Raw genomic sequence first — 19,513 nt, 5'->3', positions numbered from 1 at the left:
ACACACAAAGGCTCTGGTGGCTGATGAACGCAGATGTGATATTTTGTGATTACATTCTGAATCTGCCCCATTCTCTGTCAGGTAAATACAGTAGTAGGCCTACAATGTCTTCATGTAAGTAATTTTCCTGTCTATGGTAATTTTGGGGTACAATTTGGTTTTGAAGAATTCTACAAGCAGCAATACCACAGGCCAAGCAATCGCCTGTTCCAAACAGGCACATTTCCAACGGGCTCTGTACTAGTTAACTAAAAACTCTGGATACAGGCATTAGCCTCCTCTCGTCCGCTGGGCGGCGGTAGACACCTGTCAGTCTAGCGTTGTTTCGCCGCATGATCGCTGAAGAAGAAGAATCGCGGAAGAAGGGAAAGGTTTCCATAGAAGGTTTCCTGACGGATCACCGGGCTAACCAGTTAACAAAGATAACTACCCGTCTTATCGGCAATTTAATCAAGTATACCGGTTAGATAGACACCCGGACCGAAGGTAAACATCTGCATTTATAACTCATCCTCTCCGTCTGTCTGCTTAATTATTTATTTAATATTTAATTTGTTGTGATAAAAGTGGCCTCCTGCTTGTTAGCCTGTTAGCAAGGCGTTGACAGCACTGCAGCTGTTAGCCGGTTAGCTCCGGAGCTAAGCTTAAAAAAAAGGTTTTCTGAGAGAGGAAAGTCAGCTGATTGTGTTTAATACGTCTCCTAAAGATGACTGCTTTCACGCTTCGGGACTGTCATGGTGTTTAACGTCTCATGCTAACTCAGAGCTCGCTGTGTTAGCCTAGCTGTGTGTTAGCCTAGCCGGTTGCTTCCTTTTGTCTGTTGCCCAGTTAAACGGTTTCTGATCAGGTTGTTTGACCGCAGAGGTGATTACTGACACTGGTTCGGTCCAGACTCTCGGACAGGATGTGTACTGATTTGTCTGAAGTCCAAGTTTTGTTTAAGTCAGACTTCTTTTCCTGTTTTCATTTTCCCCACAGTATCAAGATGACAGCCGCACCTTACAACTACTCCTACATCTTCAAATACATCATCATCGGTGAGTTTGAAAGTCTTGTAGTGGGAACTAAGCTTTAGGTGTGACGGAGCCACGGTTCCGTTCATACCCTGGTTCAGGAGTCACGGTTCGATGTGAGTTGTTCGGTACAGCGTAAAAAAACAAATGCATCAGGATCCATTTGTTTTTATTAATTTGACCCTCTTGCTGAGGAATCTGGTACCATTTTGCCCACTGGCAACTATTTTCATTATAAAATTAAGGAATATTTCAAACACTTGTATATTACACTGTACGAACAATGAACAAACACTTTCCCAAAAGACAACAGGTCACAACAGGCTATAAAACTGAAAGCCATGAAACTGATAAAAACACACCAAATAAATAGAATTATTTAAATTCCAAGCAGAATAATCTGTTTTATTACAACCATAGTTTTTAGTTTAGCATATTTTGACCAAGTAACTACAAATTGTGTACGCTTCACTTTGCAGGACAATTTTTCTAAATCACACCATCAGTTTTTAAATTGATTTTCTAACTTCCAATCAGATATTTGCTCGGTTTTATGTCTGGGAAAATTGATTTCTGGAGACATGAAACCTTCCAGTTCCAGATGACCAGTCTGTGACAGACTGGCTGCTTGTGTTAGCTCGCCTGTTAACCCTCCTAGAGCTGTGAAGTTTGAGGAGTTATATCCAGAAGTCAAATTCATTTCCTCATAAAGTTTTGGTGACAGGTTGACATGAAACTCTCCTCGTTGAATTATCCAAACAAAAGATGAACATTTGTATTAGAAAATATTTGGCTCTTTGATAGAAGTTAAAAAGGTGCAAAACATAAAAACTGATATAGAGTAAGTAAACTACGTCTCCCAGGGTGCATTTCACTAACAAACAGCCAATCACAGAGCTTCACAGTATGTGATATGCTCCGCTAACATTAAGATAAAGTTAAAGATAAAAACATTCAGCAGTTTAAATCGGTTCTCGTAGAGCTCAACAGTGACTGCCCCGACTTTTTGAATGGCTCCGGTTAAACCTCTCCATTGACGTTTCATTAAATGTTTATCTAAAAAGTTTTAATCCTGGAACCTTGAAATAATTTAAACTGATGGTCGGTCAGAACATAAACCTGTATGACTGTTACGTTATTAGACTCCTGTGCTTATTAAACACAGACATTATTTTAAAAATAAAACTTTGAAATGAGGAAAACCTCTGACCTCATGTTTTACCTTTTCCCTCTCTCTCTGTCTCTTTTGCTTTCTCTCTCTCTGTCTCTCGCTCTCTCTCTCTCCAGGTGATATGGGAGTAGGAAAGTCCTGTCTGCTGCACCAGTTCACGGAGAAAAAATGTGAGTCCTTTCTTCTTCTTTTCTCCTACTGTCTTTCACCTCATATCGTTTAATGTCCATAAAGCTGGACCTTGAACTAATAGAACATTAAAAAGAAGTAATAGTATGGTGAGACTTGCTCTTTATTGTTCCTGTGGGTAATCTATTCACACAGTTTTTATTTAGCTTTCAAATACAGAATGCAAAGGCTTTTACTCTGAAAATAAAGCTGCTAAAGCTTTGTGTCAGTGTTGATAGTAACTGTCAAAATGAAGTATATTTTCTGTGTGTGATCGTGCAGTCATGGCTGACTGTCCTCACACCATCGGGGTGGAGTTTGGGACGAGGATCATGGAGGTTAACGGTCAGAAAGTGAAGCTGCAGATCTGGGACACAGCCGGTCAGGAGCGCTTCAGGGCTGTCACCAGGTCCTATTACAGAGGGGCTGCCGGGGCCCTCATGGTGTACGACATCACCAGGTACTGTGTGTGTGTGTGTGTGTGTGTGTGTGTGTGTGTGTGTGAGAGTGAGAGTGAGAGAATTAGTTGTATTTTTTTGATGGATAATTTTGTTTTTGTCTCATTTCCTCCATGTTTTAGGAGAAGTACTTATAATCACTTGAGCAGCTGGTTAACAGATGCCAGGAACCTGACCAACCCAAACACAGTGAGTTCACACACTCATATACAAACACGTAAAGCCCAGGGGCTGTATTCACAAACCGGTTCCAGGAGCCACAGTAACTTTTAAGTCCTTTCTCTATGTTCCTATTTGGGTTACTACCACCTCTAAATAAAGACAAAACACATGACTGTTTGAGTTTTCACTTACAAGAGGACATCAGACAGTAATATCCCTAGAGGTGGGACTTTGTTGAGTTGCCTCTTAGTGAACGGCTTTTATTGTGAAAGGTAAGGGCTGAAGCTGTAATGCAGTTGACAATGTGGTAGTCAATAGAGTTGATCGTCTTGGTTCAGACAACTGAGCCTCCATGTTATTATTTTATTACCTTAAGTATAGGCACAACTCATAACTCTCGGCTACAGTAGTATATTGTTCTTTATTTAAGGCCTATACCATGAGGCAAGAATTATTTTTTTTTAAATACCATCGTTATTACAAAATAACACAACCGGTTTCTGCAGTCAGAAAAGGTGACAGCTGAAGCCATAGCTTTTTATACCTTTTTCCAACACACACACACACACACACACACACACACACACACACACACACACACACACACACACACACACACACACACACACACACACACACACACACACACACACACTGTTTGACATCAAACGTTTACATCAAGCAGGAAAAAAAAGATTGTTACATTGGTCCTCACAATTAGTTTTTAAAACATGTTTTCTCCTCTTTTAGAGTTTTTATTAATAAACCTCATGTGATAGACTCCTTGTCCTGTGTAGTTTCTCAGCTGTGTGTTTGTGTCCAGGTGATCATTCTGATTGGAAACAAGGGCGACCTGGAGGCTCAGAGAGACGTGACGTACGAGGAGGCCAAACAGTTTGCGGAGGAGAATGGTGAGAAATGTGTTTGTTTGTATGACATTATGGGACAAATATTGTGTGTGAGAATTTATGAGCAATATAAATATATCCAAGCAAAAATTAGGATTAATTTGTTAATTAATTAAAATGTTATTTCTACTTCCTGTTGTTTATCAGGTTTGCTGTTTCTAGAGGCCAGCGCTAAGACGTAAGTACAAATGCACACATATACACACTTTCATCAACTATTCATCACACACAATAGGCTGGTTGTGGTGGAAAGAAATTATACTTAAGTATATTTAAGTACAAATTTGAGGTACTTGAACTTTACATGAATATTTCCAACATTTTCTGCTACTTCTACTCCACTACATCTCAGACGGAGATATTGTACTTTTTACTGCACTACATTTAGCTTTAGTCAGGTCAAGATTTTATACATTAAACATTTGATCAGTTTATAAAATATAGGTAGACCCAATAGTATGCAGTTGTTAAAATTAGCTTTACCTTGACAACATTTAAATGCTGCTCAGACAGTAATGCATCAGGAATAACAATGCAATAATAAATATATAGTAAAGTTAACACTTGGAATACTTTTACTTGTGTTACTTTAAGTATAATTTGTTGCTAATAGTTTTATGTTTTACTTGAGTAAAATTTTGAATGCAGGACTTTTACTTGTTTTAATTGTCGTATTGCTGCTTTTAAGTAAGAGATCTGAGTACTTCATCCATCACTGCAGTCAAACCCGGTCTGAACTGACTTGAGGTGCAATTTGTTTATGTGCGCATGATAATAAAGTTTTGAATCTGATCTGTAAGATGTTTTACTGTTTGTATCTTAATCTCTCTATCCCCTTCCCCCCCCCCTTTTCTCCCTCAGAGGGGAGAATGTGGAAGAGGCCTTCTTGGAAGCGGCAAAGAGAATTTATCAGAACATCCAAGATGGCAGTCTGGACTTGAACGCTGCCGAGTCAGGAGTCCAGCACAAACCGTCTGCGCCGCAAGGAGGTCGCCTCAACGCCGACAGCCAACCGGCCAAAGAAGGCTGCAGCTGCTAACCACAGACCCATCAGACAGACGGACGGACGGACAGAAGCAGACAGATACGTACACAGAGATCCACCAGGCACTAACATGCGTCTTCTATCCAGAGTGTGTCAAACAGGATTTAGCTGGATTACATTTAACAGTCCAACCAACTGTTGTCAAATCCAGACCTCAGTTCAATACCCAAAACAAGATTCAACCATCCTCCACCCAATCCGATATTTACCAGCTTTGGTTAAATCAGAACACCCGCTACCAAATCCAGAAACATTCCAGATGTCTATGTGCCACCTCTGGATCAGTGTTGGTCAACTCCCAAATCAGGACCACCCTAGACCTTAGCTGGATCACTGTTTGCACAAAATGAATCCCTAAGCATAAATCCCGGCCACTCTTGGTCCACACTTGGATCATGCTAGGTCTCATTCCAGCTTAGTCACTATGCCCATCGCCAGGCAAACTTTTCCCCAAAACTGGACGACCCTCTGGACATTCCAAGATTAAAGCGCTGTTGGCCTGACTCAAGTGAAGGTTGTCCAATTTAGGACTACCCTGGTCACACTTGATAACACAATTTATTCATTATTATTAGTTAACAAATAAAGACACAAGACTCCAACTACAGCCCAAATCTGATCTACACTTCACTAAAATGCAGATCACCCAAAAAAAAACTTAAACATCCAGGCTGGCTTGGCCCAAAGGTAGGCCAAACTTGGACTGTTGTAAGCCCAGAATAGCACCACCCTTAGCCCACCAACCGATAACCATTTTCCCCAAGACTGAACCCAACTCAAGTGAGGGTATTCCAACTACTTTTGTCCCAAATGTTAAACACCAATAAGACAGATACAGATTCAATGCTTAAATTCGGACAAACCTGCAGTCCAAATCTGGACAACACCTCATTAAAAAACGGATCACCCAAGTCTCAACTCCAGACATTCCTATGGACAGATTCAAAGCCTTGGCTCAAGCCAGACTGCTTATTGGTCCAAATCGAGGACCACCTCTAGTCCAAATATTCATATTTAGCTTTAATCTGATCTGCTATAAATCCAGATCGTCCAAACGCCCAACTCTGGCGTTCATGCTTTGATATAAACGTTGGGATTAATAGTCATACTTATGTCTTATGTGTGTGGTATCCCATCATTTGTTGTTCAGTCGGAAAAGTCTTAAAAATTCATGCTTCAAATCCATTAATTCTAACAGAGTGGCCTGGACTCTCCTCATATCACTTGTTCCCCATGCAGGAGTTTCCAAACCGCTGCCCTTCGAGCTGACCCGTTGCATTTACACAGTGTCGGTAATGTGGATCCGAAGATGCATTTACACTGTAGTTGATGATGTGGATTGGAGACTTTTGAATCTGTTGTTCTGTTGGAGTTCCAGCAATATTCACACCTAAAGCTGATGATATAATTTTACTTGTTTGACTACCAATCACCTCGAATGCAGGTTAAATGAGTACTCCATGCTTAGTACACTTAACCTCTGAAAATACTTGTGTAATGTCTTCTGTGGCTATGGAGGAGCTTCCTAAAGTCTGCAAAAAATAACTCTGACGATGTAATTTGGCCTGGGTTAGAAGACCACCTATAACAAAAGCCTATTTCAAACAGCGGGTGTGCAGTTTGAAAGTCGTGGGCATTCACCAGGCTAAGTGGGTCTACCGAAAGACGGTACGAATCTGCTTAACGAAAATTGTAGGATCCATGGTTTTGGAGTTTGTCCTATATTATTTACTAAAAGTCAGAACACCTCAGCCTTTGCTGCTTTAGTTTTGACCAGTCTTTCTTTAACATGTCTCTCACAAGTTCCCCAACTTTATAAAAGTGCGATAAAAGCTTTAGCTGACTTCAAATACACTAGTTCGGTCACGTCTAAATCACTTGAGTAGCCCCTTTAACCCCAGCTGGAAGAGGGAGGTCACAGAGAAGATCGGAAAATGTTAACCGAAAAGAGCCAGGATCTCAGTACAGATAGACCCACATATAAACACACATGCACAGATTACAGGTCTTTGTGGGTCCAACTTTTAGGACCTGATCCAAAACGGACCTGAAACCATATTCGGATCCAACGTGCATAAAGAGTTTTCTTTTTTAAGAGACTAAATCTGAAAAGTTTGTGAGGACACTATTCTGCTTACCAAATGATACTAAACATTATCTGGACCCGGCCTTACTTGGCTCCTGGGTCTGGTCTCTGTTACTAGGGACCGAGTGGATCCTCAAAGACCTCTAACAAACATATGTTCACAGACGGGATCCTCCAAACCCACCATCTCTGCATCTCCACACTTGCCTTTTCTTTTTTTTTTAAATAGTAAATATTTTTTAACTAAATAACTTAAGGCAACTTTGAATATTGATCGTTCTGTGGCGAGATAAAGCAACTGATTGATGAAGGTGACGATGAAGAATAAAATTACTTACCTGAACCAGAATGTCACTACTGGCCCCACAGTGGATCACAAGTTAAGAATAGATTTTATTAAATTCTTGTTAATGTTTTTTTCTAACGTTTTTCCAAATATATAAATGTTTTTTGATTGAACGTTAGTCTGGGGAGTCTGCTCTGTGTTTTCTTACTGCACAAAAGGCGTGATCAACGGGCATAGTTCAAATGACTCTGTACGCAGTTGGATAGTCCTTCAACCAATCAGACCAACGATCCGGGTGACGTAGCAGTGACAGCGGCATCAACGGGTTGCTGCCATTGCTGTAATAAGAGAGCGGTTGCTGCGCTTCGGTGGTCGCCATGTTGAATGTAAACAAGAAGCTGCTTGGTCGCTCCTCTATCGTCATCGTGTTAAACTCGCCAATAGGCAGTTTGTGATTGGTCCCCGCAGATTTGTAACTGAAGCAGGACAGATAAACGTACAGGTTTCCAGCCTGAGCTACAGGGCAAAATCAAATCGCCGGCAGATCGGGCTGGGTTTACCCAGTCTAGCGCGAACTAGCTACAAAACAGAAACCCCAACACTTTTTAAATATTTCAAAGCTGTATTCTTTGATTTTGTGGTCACTGGAAGGGGAGAAAAGCCAAAACCAAGCCGCCAGATGTGCACACAGTATACCATGTAATGTATCGGTCGTTTGATTCAGTGTTTTAAAAATAAATCGATGAATGCAGCTTTGACCTGATATGATTCTGTTCTCGTTGATGGATTAACGTTGGATTTGCATTAAATGGATCAGCTGTCCAGTTTACAGTTCATGTCCAGTGTATCTGCAGCAGGGAAAACACACTTTAATATATTCAGTAAATCTGTTTAAATCCCAAGGAAGGATTTGAAGATTTTTAAAAAGCCTGAGAAATGTTTCCCCTTGAGGTCTGAAGCAACAGATGTCATCTACAAGCTATCTGATGATACACTGAGTCAATTAGTCAAAACAATTAAAGAAAGCTTTTTTTTTTTTTTTTAACCTTCAATCAGTTGATACATTTGATTTTTATGGGTTTTACTCACATTTGGATTTTTTTATTCTTCTTGGTGCAATCATACGTAGTATAATTATTATCTACGTTACATTATCCACATGAATTTCCTTTTTTCAGTGTTATAAAAATGGGAAATGTTGAGGAAAATAAGAAATGAAGGGTGAAAGATATGAAAAGACATTAACAAAATAAAACAAGTCAGTTAAAACTAAATGTGTTGAAAGAATTGTAAAAAATCTGAATTTTAAAAATACTAATGGCAATTTTGAGATACTAAGTCAACATTTTTGCTTTTCTAAGCCAAAGTTATGATAAGTCCATTTTGATTTATTTACTGGCTCATAATCATGATTTTAAAAAGTCACAAGTGATCATTTTGACTTATTAAAGGGGAACTATGCAGCTTAATTTACCTTAACTGAACAGCTTTGGAGTCATTGGAATGGTTATATGACTTTTTTCGGGTTGAATGGTGGCCGTCTCGCTCCCCCTAGCGCCTGTGAGTGGAAAAACCACCCTTGCAACTTTCAGCCGGCGGCTCGCCTAAGGCTAGCTATAAGAACAAGGTAGCGATGGAGTTTTTCACACTATCATCATGGCTGAGCCGGCAAAAAAGAAGCAGAAAGCTAAGAAAGCATTGTCGGAGGAACAGAGAAAGAGGAAACGGCAGATTGACCGAGCGAGTTTTTACAGTGTTGCCAAATATCTATTCCGAAGCTGTAGGGGGAGCTCTATAGAGAAACCTGCCAGCAAAAAGCGTGAAAACAGCGAAGAAATGGCCAAAACTGCATAGCACCCCAATTTTTCAAGTTTGACATTAAAAAATTGACAAAAAAAAAAGCGACATGACTATTTTTTGTTTTGTTTATTGTAATTTGTTAGTAAAGGTAAATTAGTTTTATATTAATTTAAAAATATATATAAATTGAAATTATTTAGCTCTCCTACGTACACACTTAAGTTTCTGTTTACTGTTGACTCCACAGATAAGATGTCAGATAACTCATGAGTGACATTAGTCCCCTCTGTGTACAGATGTCACTCATGAGTACTGTTGTGAATGATGTGGTTCCAGATTCTGGGCTGGTGGTCTCGCTCAGATCTCGTGTACATAGCCACTCACAGCTGAAGTGTTAAGAGTATTAAAGCCTGTGCTGTTTGTGGGTCCAGGTATCACTGAGGTTCTCTGAACCACTTCAACAAAAACCTGATTTTTAACTGTGTCCACATCTGTCTGAATGGGGAGTGATTTTACTCTTCGTTGTCCTCGATTGGTGGACAGCAGCCTTCTTCAACTGTGATGCTTGATTTATAAAATGAAGCCCCCCTCCCCTCTTAAAACGCACCGGACTTTCAGACATCTCGTTGCTTTTCTTCACTTAATAACCTGCACGCCATATTTCACTGGGGTAAAAGAACATAAGGAACTAACTTTCAGTCCTTCCAGAAAAATGCACGGAAATCTGCAATTTATGCGGCGTATTTTTCTGGAGGGACTGAAGTAAAGAGTTTTTGTCGTTGTTGTTTTTTGAAATTTTACACTAAAAGATTTTAACAAGCTTCCAGAAACCAAAAGGTCACAAACGTCAACAAGAAGTCACTGAAGAAAACCCTGTCGTTTAAAGCTCTGGTGTGACCGTTGCCTTAAGCTTCTCTCGCCAAAGGAAAACACAAACGTTTAATTTAAGAAAATATTCAAAAATGTATTAAATGCAACAGCATTGCCGGCCCTGTAGGTGGCAGGGTTGTTTCAGCGTAATAACATTTAAATTGAAAAGATGCATTAAAGAATTCAGTTTAAAGATCCCGGATTTTGTTACAGCGCCAACATTTGATCAGAACATCTTCATATAAACGTAATGGCTAAATTACTTTTCATAACGATAACTGTAACAAGAAAACAGTGCTGTACATTTAAGTTTTTAAATTAGTATGTTTGGAAGCCAAATGGAGGCGCTGTAATCAGGCTGAAAAGTGATTCAATCCGAAATCAAGTCAGAATTGGAGATTTCCAGTTTCATCCCCGCTCGCTGGCTGTAAAACGCTCTGTACATTTTCTTTTTTTTTGTCCTGCAATGTCTTTTTCTGTTTGCTAAATTTATAACATGCTTCTTATGATTCTTTGATTATTTATATTCTAAATCTGTAATGTTTTCTTCAGCTGTACCTTTTCATTGTACGATTGCGGGGGTTCAGTTATTTGTAAATAAAATATATATACTGTATATACCCGGATATCTCGCTGTGCTTCTTTTAGATTGATCTGAATCTGCACTGAAAAATGCATCAAAATGCAAAAATATCACAACTAACTTAAAGTGCCTGCACATTATTTTTCAGTGGAACTTCACTGGCAGTTATTCCTGTTTCAGTTCAAGTGGTTTTAATGCCTATATTGAAATATTTAAAGTCACTGTCCTGGCTCCACAGCAGAGCATCATTAAATGTTATAAATGGGTTTTAACAACAAAATGTATTGGTTACTTTATTTATTTTGGATATGGGTTTTAACAACAAAATGTATTTGTTACTTTATTTTGGACAAAAATATATTTTAGAGAGTTAAATATTTTTCTACAAATGTCATTGTTTAATAGGAACGTATAAAGCAGGTTTACAGTTTGTTTTCTTCCAAAATTGATTTATTGTCATGTTCATCATCTGTTACTTTGTTTTCAAAGAGGATTCTGGACTCAATATTTAACAAAACAAACAGTCATTTTTAAAGTCACTGTTAAGCAGACAAAGCGCCAAAGTCACTTTGGGTGTTTTAATCAGCTCTGATTCCAGGTCAGATCCGTCCTGTGTGTCCATTAACAAAACAAACTTCCATTTACAGTCTCTGTACGAACAAACTGATGACCACCGTGGAGGGGGTGTGTCCTCAGCACAGGGTGTGACATCACGACGTGGCTTTGCTCTTGGCGACGGGCTCTGTCTCGTACTCAATCTCTACGTATGCTCGCTTCTTCCTCGCCGCTGAGCCGTTGGCTGGAGATTTGCCTTTAGACTTAGAGGCCTTCGTTTTTGTCTCCACCTCCTCCTCTTCCTCTTCCTCACTGGACTCCTCTTCCTCGTCCTGTTCCTCCTCATCGCTGCTTGTCTTCAGTTTGTTCATGTCCTGAGAGAAGAAACAAAACAGTCAGATTAAAAATGTTCAACGTGAACAGAAATTTATATTTCCTTGTTTAACACAAGCCCTCAAAATCTTGTTGTTTATAAACTACATTTTGTAATTAACTAAACTAACAGTTGATACTGGTCTTGAAGAGATCCTTTCCCAAATAATTTTAATGGAAAAGATGGCAGATAAAATCCACAGTCTTCATTCTGTGCAAAAATATTCAATAGTTCATCTAAAGCTAATATTAAAATTCATACTAAAAGATCTGAAACGTCTTACGTTCGCTTCAGATAACATTTGGAACAGGGCTGCAACTAACGATTATCTCACATCTATTAATATGCCGATTATTAGCACGACTAGTTTCACTAATGGTGATTAGTCAAACTAGATTTCTTTCCGTCAACTAATTCATAAATTAACTCACAGTTGCAGCTCTATTTTCAAATTCATTTTCACAGAATGAGGACTGTGGATTTTGTCTCATTCTAAGAGAGTTCTTCATGTCCAGCATACAGGAGGAATAATTACAGAAAGTTCAACCTGTTTAAATGTCACGTTGTTTTAAAATGTGAACATTTGAACTCCACTGATCCCTGCACACAGATCCACATAGTTCACCAATCAGTGAGATGATTTACCTCAAAATCGCTCAGGTCGCTCTCATCCACTTCGTCGTCTGCTACAAACTCTCTCTTCCCAGTGTCCTGCAGACACAAAGGAGACGCGTTCACATCACCACACGCTAAACGAGTCTTCTGACTGCACATGCAAACTCAAACACTGTGTAAAGTCAGTTTCAGCAGATACGACGAAAGTGTCCTTCATCACCTCGTCATCTTCCTCCTCCTCCTCCTCCTCCCCCTCTTCCTCCTCCTCAGACTCGCTCTCTGCGTCCTGCTGCTCCAGAGCTTTGTCGAAGGCGTGGACTGGGAAGTTGTAGATGTCTCCGTACTGAAAACACATACATCAAACTTAATACATATAATCGCATTTATTACAAGAACACATTTCACCTCTGCAGTTGCCTGAACTATTTGAACTCCTTTTAATGCTTTATTGTTCTGCTCCGGGTGAACTTGAGTTAAAGTTTCAGAGTGTCGTACCGTTCCCTGTTTGAGTCTTTCCAGAAGCTCCTTCTCGATGGCGTTATCCAGCTGAGCGGCGATCAGAGCTTTCTCCTACAAACACAACACGCATCAATGAATGCCCCTCCATCAGGTTAATGCACCTTTAATGTTTGAGTCTAACCATGTTAAGAGTTAACAACATGCTCGCTCATGTGTGGAGTTGATGGCTCACCTCTTTCCTCTTCTCTCTCCTCTCCACCTTCCTGCTGAGAGGAACCAACTTCCTCCTGAAAAAACGTCAGAAAACATTTTTGTGATCCCTGCCGTTAACCGATTTACATTCCTGGCATTGTGTACATTTGGTTTGCACCTTATTGTTACATCTTTTATTTGTATGTATACTTTGTACTGCAGCTGCTTGACAACAGTTTCCCTCTGGATAAATTAAGTTTGGTCTAACGTTAAATCACTAAAACGTCATTCTTCCTGTTCAGTACTTTAACTGTAGTAGTATGTGTTAGTATTTATTTAGTAGCAATACGTCAGCAGTACTTACTGTCTCTTGAGGACCAGTTTGCGCATGCGGATCAGGTACTGAGTGATTTTTGTGAAACGTTGTTTGCATTTGTGTCGGATGAATCGAGGCCAGTAGATCAAATTCTCATCGATCTGTTCCAGAGCTTTCTCGTAGTTCTTACTGAGCTTCACCTGCACACACACACACACATTTATAAATAAAGATTAAATGTGCGAAACACACAAGTGAAAATGTACATTTTAGTTCGAAAAGTCTGTGTGCAATTGTCCAACCTAAAACAACAGAAGTTCTTCATTCGATAAAAATAAAATGTCATTGAATGTTTGTTAGGATTACAGAGAATATTGGATAATCACAACCTCATGAAAATTTACAACCACAAACTAGAGAACGAAGGCATTCAGAAGCTCAATGGCTTTCCTAGATATATTGACAATAATGGGGTTTCTGAGGAATTTCCAGAACAGAGGGTTCTCGCTATCCAATTGCCGAAAAATGCCGTTCTTGCTGTCATACGTTTTTCATACCAACTCACAGCATGAATTTTTCTGTGGTGTTCCTCAAGGTCTTGGTGTCTTAATGTGGTATTTTGGAGGGATTTCTGACCCCTTTTAAAAACCTTTTCAAAAATTGTTAAAATTAGCATAAATTCTCTGTAACAAATGGTAACAACCCAAAAATGGCTGAGACAACCTATGAGACTTAATAGAAAATGACAATGGGCATCATATACGTCAATCATAATGTTCTATCTTTCTTTTACCCTTAACAAAAACCTGTTTATTACAGATTTATAACGAGAACAACTTCACAGTGCTGAGCTTCATCTCAAATTAATATTAAGGACCAGCCATTTCCCCCTAAACATCGCCCATTTCCCCCATAAAAAAAAGACAAATGGATCTACTAGGGTCTCAGAGGGTTAATGTAATTTTTCTTTAAAGTGCCAGTGTGCTACATCAGAACTGCTTGTGAGACGCTTACATAGCTTCATAATGCTAAACACAAGTCACTGATAGCAGCTTCTTTTAGCATTTAGTAACTTATATTTAAGTATGTTTAAAAAGTCTTTGGACAAACTGTGAAATAAATAAAGCTTACCTTCTCCCACATCTTGGCAGGAAAAGCTGCTCTCTCGATCACCTTCATGTAGAGGAAACACTGACCTGCAAGAAGAAGACACCATTATTAATGAACTGATTGACTATAGTTATTCCTTCTCTTGTTCATCCTGAATATTTCCAACCAAAAGTTTACAGATCGGTCAGATAATGTTAGCGCATAAAGTGTGTACCTTTCTCCTCTCTGATGGTGGCGTACTGACTGTTGGCCAGCGGACAGGACGAGCGGTTACACAACCCTGTGACATTGTATTCATTACGACAGAAGCCCTGACTCTTCGTCCTGGACACAAAGAGGAAGAAGATATTAGTTTACAACTGTTTAATTTCACAGTCTCATTTTGTGCAACGCAAGAAATTCATAAACACGTTACAGTAAATAAAATATGAAACACTGGACAGTAACATATACAATGTTTTAATTTTGGTTCACATCACAAATATTGCAAACAGAAATGTGATTTCCGACTACCATTTTTGTTTGGATTAGGACTAGGGTTGCAAAATTCCAGGATGATATATATATATACACATACATATACATATATATTTGAAAACTTTCCATGGTAATTAACTAGGAACGCTACACTTTTAGCCTTATACATTGAAATTATTTATTTTGGTATTGAGTTGTATATATAACATTGCACATATGTTCACATTCCAACCGCACCTTAGCATATTACTTGTATTTATTTCCAACAGTATTACTTGTATATAACGCCACTACAACTCAGCAATGTGCTATATTCAAAAGTGCAAAGTCTCAAATATGTGTTAGTCACAGCCAATGCATATGTTTTTATTTTTAACATATGTTAATATTTTTAAACCTATATTTGGATTTTTCTCCCTTTCTTATTACTGTTTATATGTGTGTATGCACTGTCAGGATTGCTACTTAATTTCGTTGTGCAATAATAAGGGAATTCTATTTCATTCTATAGCCATTTTACTACCTGTTTACATCTCTGTATCTCTTACACAGACAGTGAGAAATTCATCTTTAAGCTAGTATACAACTCTCTTACTGAATAACTGAATAAATTAATGAATAAGGAGCAGATTAAATTAGAGACTTACTTGACTTTGAAGGAGCAGAACTGTTTGTTTCCAATAATGTCCCAGATCACCTACAGGAAGCAGATTCAACACATTACACACATGCACTGAGTTTCATAAGGAGCCAATCGATTTGCAACAGCACTAGTATAATAATAATAATAATAATTCACATGATGTTCATACTTTTATGTGGCTTTTTAAATAAGAAATGTTTTATAGCAACATAGTGTACGTGTTCAGTCTCATAAAATTGTATATATATGCCTTCCTAAACATATTTCTACGCGTATATAATTGGTAAAGATAATAACTGTTCCGTAGCTACTGGAGCTCTTGAACAACAGCTGTAATTCATAAAAAATAACCTAGATTTATCAGCTTCTAAATAGTTACCGGTTAGCTAACGTTAGCCTGAAGACTTAGCAGAGCACATTAGCAGCTTTACATTTAATTTAACACACTTACGTCGTCGTGTTGCATCTTTAGTTCCTCACAGAGCTGCTCGCAGCTTCACCCAACCAGACTATTGTTTGTTATAATTATATTAAATAAGTAAATGTGAAGTTATGAAGGAATTTTTCTGTCTCCGAAGCCACATGGACGGTGGGTCAGGGAGCCACCATTTCTGTTTGCACGGGCTAGATCTCCGAGTCGTGACGTCAATGTGAAGAAGTATCGCGATAAACTAAGTAACGTTACATTTGCTTTTTTATTTTTGTGTATATAATACCATAGATATACATAATAAAGGCCTTTATTATGTATATCCGTGCATAATACACCATAACTTTTAGAAGAGCAATGCGACCTCTAAACACGTTTAATCACTTGCATTATTTTATTGTATTTGTATAAATCGTTTTAGATTTTTTTTTTCTAGTGTGAAAGTGAACAAGATTCAGATATAGAATACCTTGATTTCCATTTATTTATAGTTGTTATTAATTATGATATAAATTATTAATATTTAATTATTAATACACTTACTATGAAACATGATTTTAGTCCTGGAGATGCTAAGTAAGACTCCCAGTTCGTAATACTACAAGAATATAAACATTGTAACCCTTATTAGTGGGCCATAGTCTCAATCACCATTGTGTTGGCTCCTTATGCAATAGTTGGGTACTGGTATACGCATATATATAGACAATACTAACATCAATTTTAAGTTGTTACATTAACGACATGCAACATTAAGCTTGTCTTTGTTTTCACAAAACACTTAATAATAATTAAACATTTCTGGTTCTGGGTCAGAAGGGCTGAGGCGCAGAGCGTAACAAGTTGAGGGCTGCACCTTTCACAGATAAACTGTGAAAACACCTATCATCATATTCATGAACCAGAAAGATCATACCTTTCAACATGGCGCTGAAGTTGCCTGTGCCGCGTTACCAGCTCTCTGAATGACGGTGTCACAGATTTATATTAAACATTTGTTATTTCCATCTTCTATCATCTCACAATACACACAGAAAACAACATACAATCAGCCCGTGTGTTTGTATTTCGATTGAACAATTAGGAAAGCAGAGTTTTGTACTCTATCTGAAGAGGTGCATTGTGGGAGTGACCGCTATTACTGTCTCCATATAATGAAGCAGCAGCGACACGTGGCGGCGTGGAGGGCAACTGCATCACCATATTTATGTTTCAATGTGACTTTATTTAAATACATCTTCTGTAACACGTCACCACCAAATTATCGTTAGCCTCATGCATTAATGTAAAAGCAGGATTTCACTGTTGCAGTTGGGTGAGTTTCGAGCTCATCTTAAACTATTAACTAATGATTATTTTCATTATGAATTAATCTGCTGATTATTTTCTCCATTAATCGATTGATTGATTGATTGGTTTGTAAATATAGTGCGAAATGGCGCCGCGTGATAATTGCCTAGAACCCAAAGTGACACCTTCGCAAAGTTTGTTTTGTCCAACCAACATTCCAAACCTCAACATTATTACTAATGCATTACAATTATTAACATTGTCAAAAGGAAAACCTGGAAATCTTTTTACATGAAAAATGTCTTCAACCATCAAAATAGTTTCACAACAAGTACAGAACTTGAGTACAAAGTTACATTCCATTGCTGCTGGTACTGGCTCACACTGACAAAGGTGGAAGAACTACTCATATTTTACTGAAGTAACAGTAACAATACCAGTCAGTAAGTCTTATATAATAATAAGTAAAAGGACAAAAGTATAAACAGCAAAATATACTTAGAGTTATAAATACTTGTTGGGCAGAATGGTTCCTTTCAGAGAGTATATCATTAAATGCCTATCATATTATTGGAATATTATTACTAATACTTTAACACATAAGCATTTTAATGTTACAGTTGGAGGTGGAGCTCATTTTAAGTACTTTGTGTTTTGTTGGAAAATGTAATCTATAGCACAGTGTCATATTTTATAAATTGATCAGGTTTTATTTGCAGAATCTAAATCTGTAAAGCTGTCAGATAAATGTTGTAAAGTAAAAAGTACAATATTTTTCTCTGAGATGTGGTGGAGTATGTAGTAGCATGAAATGGAAATACTCAAGTGAAGTATAAGAACCTTATTAATCATCAATTATTATGTAGAAATTCATGTTATTAGCTACACTTGTTCTTCCCTCTGTAACAAATAAACGTTTTTTTTTTCTCCAAAATTCTTTGGGCATTTCTGTCTTTATTGGCTAGGAAAGCTGATATATGAAAGGGGAGAAAGAGGGGGAGGGGGGGGTTGAGACATGCAGAAAAACCAGCACAGGTCAGACTCAAACCCTGGACCATCTGCATTAAAGACTAACCTCAGCACGTGTGCGCCTGCTCTACACATTGAGCTAAACAGTCACCAAATAAATGTTTTTATTCCTAAAGAATTCTGCTGTTCTTCAGCATATACATATCACAGGTCTCAATACATCAGGACATAATTATGGTTACATAGACGTTTAGAAACGTTTTAAAACCAATTAATGTCTTCATGTCCAAAATAATTGTAACTTTTGTGATGAGTATACAGACTCTATAAGCTCTCTACATACTGACTAATTCTGGAAAGATTTGGAAGAATATTTCTCAGTGAAACGTAAAGTCAATATACTGTATGGATATCTTATTCTACTAGTCTCATACATTCAAATCTTAAAGTTAGCAACTTTTCCAACTTCATAATTTATGAGATGAGATGACTCAATAAAAAGCTTATTTACCTCTGAAGATTCATGAAACAACACATGTATCTGACTATAGGGTTTTAATATTGTGACATTAGTATATTACTATAAAGTCCCTTTTATTGAAGAGCCTTTTCCTGATTTGACCACCATGTTGAAGGGTCAGCAGGCTTATTTTTTTATATATATATATATATATATATATATATATATATATATATATATATATATATATATATATATATATAAACACAAACATGTTTGTTTAGATGGATGGATTTTTATGTCCACCAATAAATAAATAATCTGAAACAAGATTATGACAGTTGATCTTGGTCTTTATTCATGGCTAAGAATCCTGTGTTTATTTTTCTTTTATTTGTTAACTCTTTCCCACTTTTCATGTAGGCTATTTCAGCTCATCTTTTAGTAACGTCTCCTCTGAATTGAAGATATGCTCGTTGTTGTGACGTCTCTTTAAAAGTTCATCAAAATCAAATCTAAAAACAGAAAAAAGTGACAGACTCGGGAATGAAAAAAACAGAGAAATGGTTTATTTTAGTAAATAGTGTAAGCTTTTCACTGCTGTACAACACTGGCATCTGTAGTTGGCACACTTTAAAGGGACAATCCACCCAGAAACCGAATTCACACCCGTCATCACCTCATGATAATAACTGCTGTCAGTTCTGTTTGGAGGAGGATTTTTCTTTGTTTTCATTTTCTATTTTTTGCTCAATAACCCCAAAAAACAGCAGCAGCAGCCTCTGGAACACACTGTACAAACAAACCGGGAAAGAAAAACGGAGAAATCAAACGAAAGGCACCAAAAGCCACAACAGATAGAAGTCAGCCAAACAACTGAAAACTACACAGACATGCAACTCACATCGATTTACACCGAGCTATATAGGCATGCAAAAACAACACTTCTCTGAACAGGGGCTGATCGACAGCACATACACTCATTCTCACACGCTCACACACACACACACACACACACACACACACACACACACACACACACACACACACACAGGCACTCACACGCACACAATA

General features: G+C 38.0%; 2 protein-coding genes and 1 non-coding gene across 3 annotated transcripts; 1 reads left to right on the top strand and 2 right to left on the bottom strand.

Annotated features, from left to right (window-relative positions):
- Positions 1–305: 305 nt before the first annotated feature.
- LOC114555264 (ras-related protein Rab-14) lies at positions 306–7,142 on the top strand. Its single transcript, XM_028577550.1, has 8 exons — positions 306–486; positions 979–1,037; positions 2,301–2,354; positions 2,635–2,812; positions 2,933–2,999; positions 3,796–3,883; positions 4,028–4,058; positions 4,742–7,142. The coding sequence occupies exons 2-8, from the start codon at positions 986–988 to the stop codon at positions 4,917–4,919; spliced, it is 648 nt and encodes a 215-aa protein (XP_028433351.1). The 5' UTR covers positions 306–486; positions 979–985; the 3' UTR covers positions 4,920–7,142.
- A 3,835-nt stretch (positions 7,143–10,977) lies between these two features.
- On the bottom strand, positions 10,978–15,934 carry mak16 (MAK16 homolog (S. cerevisiae)). Its single transcript, XM_028578491.1, has 10 exons — positions 15,742–15,934; positions 15,295–15,344; positions 14,385–14,494; positions 14,192–14,256; positions 13,109–13,260; positions 12,785–12,839; positions 12,589–12,663; positions 12,314–12,436; positions 12,124–12,189; positions 10,978–11,479 (listed from the first exon to the last, which is right to left on the bottom strand). Exons 1-10 carry the CDS (start codon positions 15,754–15,756, stop codon positions 11,261–11,263), a joined length of 930 nt encoding a protein of 309 aa, XP_028434292.1. The 5' UTR covers positions 15,757–15,934; the 3' UTR covers positions 10,978–11,260.
- Positions 15,935–16,530: 596 nt separating this feature from the next.
- LOC114556442 (small nucleolar RNA U13) lies at positions 16,531–16,631 on the bottom strand. Its single transcript, XR_003692685.1, has one exon. It is a non-coding gene; the product is annotated as a small nucleolar RNA U13 (small nucleolar RNA).
- Positions 16,632–19,513: the final 2,882 nt, after the last annotated feature.

Source organism: Perca flavescens, chromosome 5 (genome assembly GCF_004354835.1).
Source record: "Perca flavescens isolate YP-PL-M2 chromosome 5, PFLA_1.0, whole genome shotgun sequence".
NCBI classification, from domain to species: domain Eukaryota; kingdom Metazoa; phylum Chordata; class Actinopteri; order Perciformes; family Percidae; genus Perca; species Perca flavescens.
This window is presented reverse-complemented; position numbering and strand designations above follow the sequence as displayed.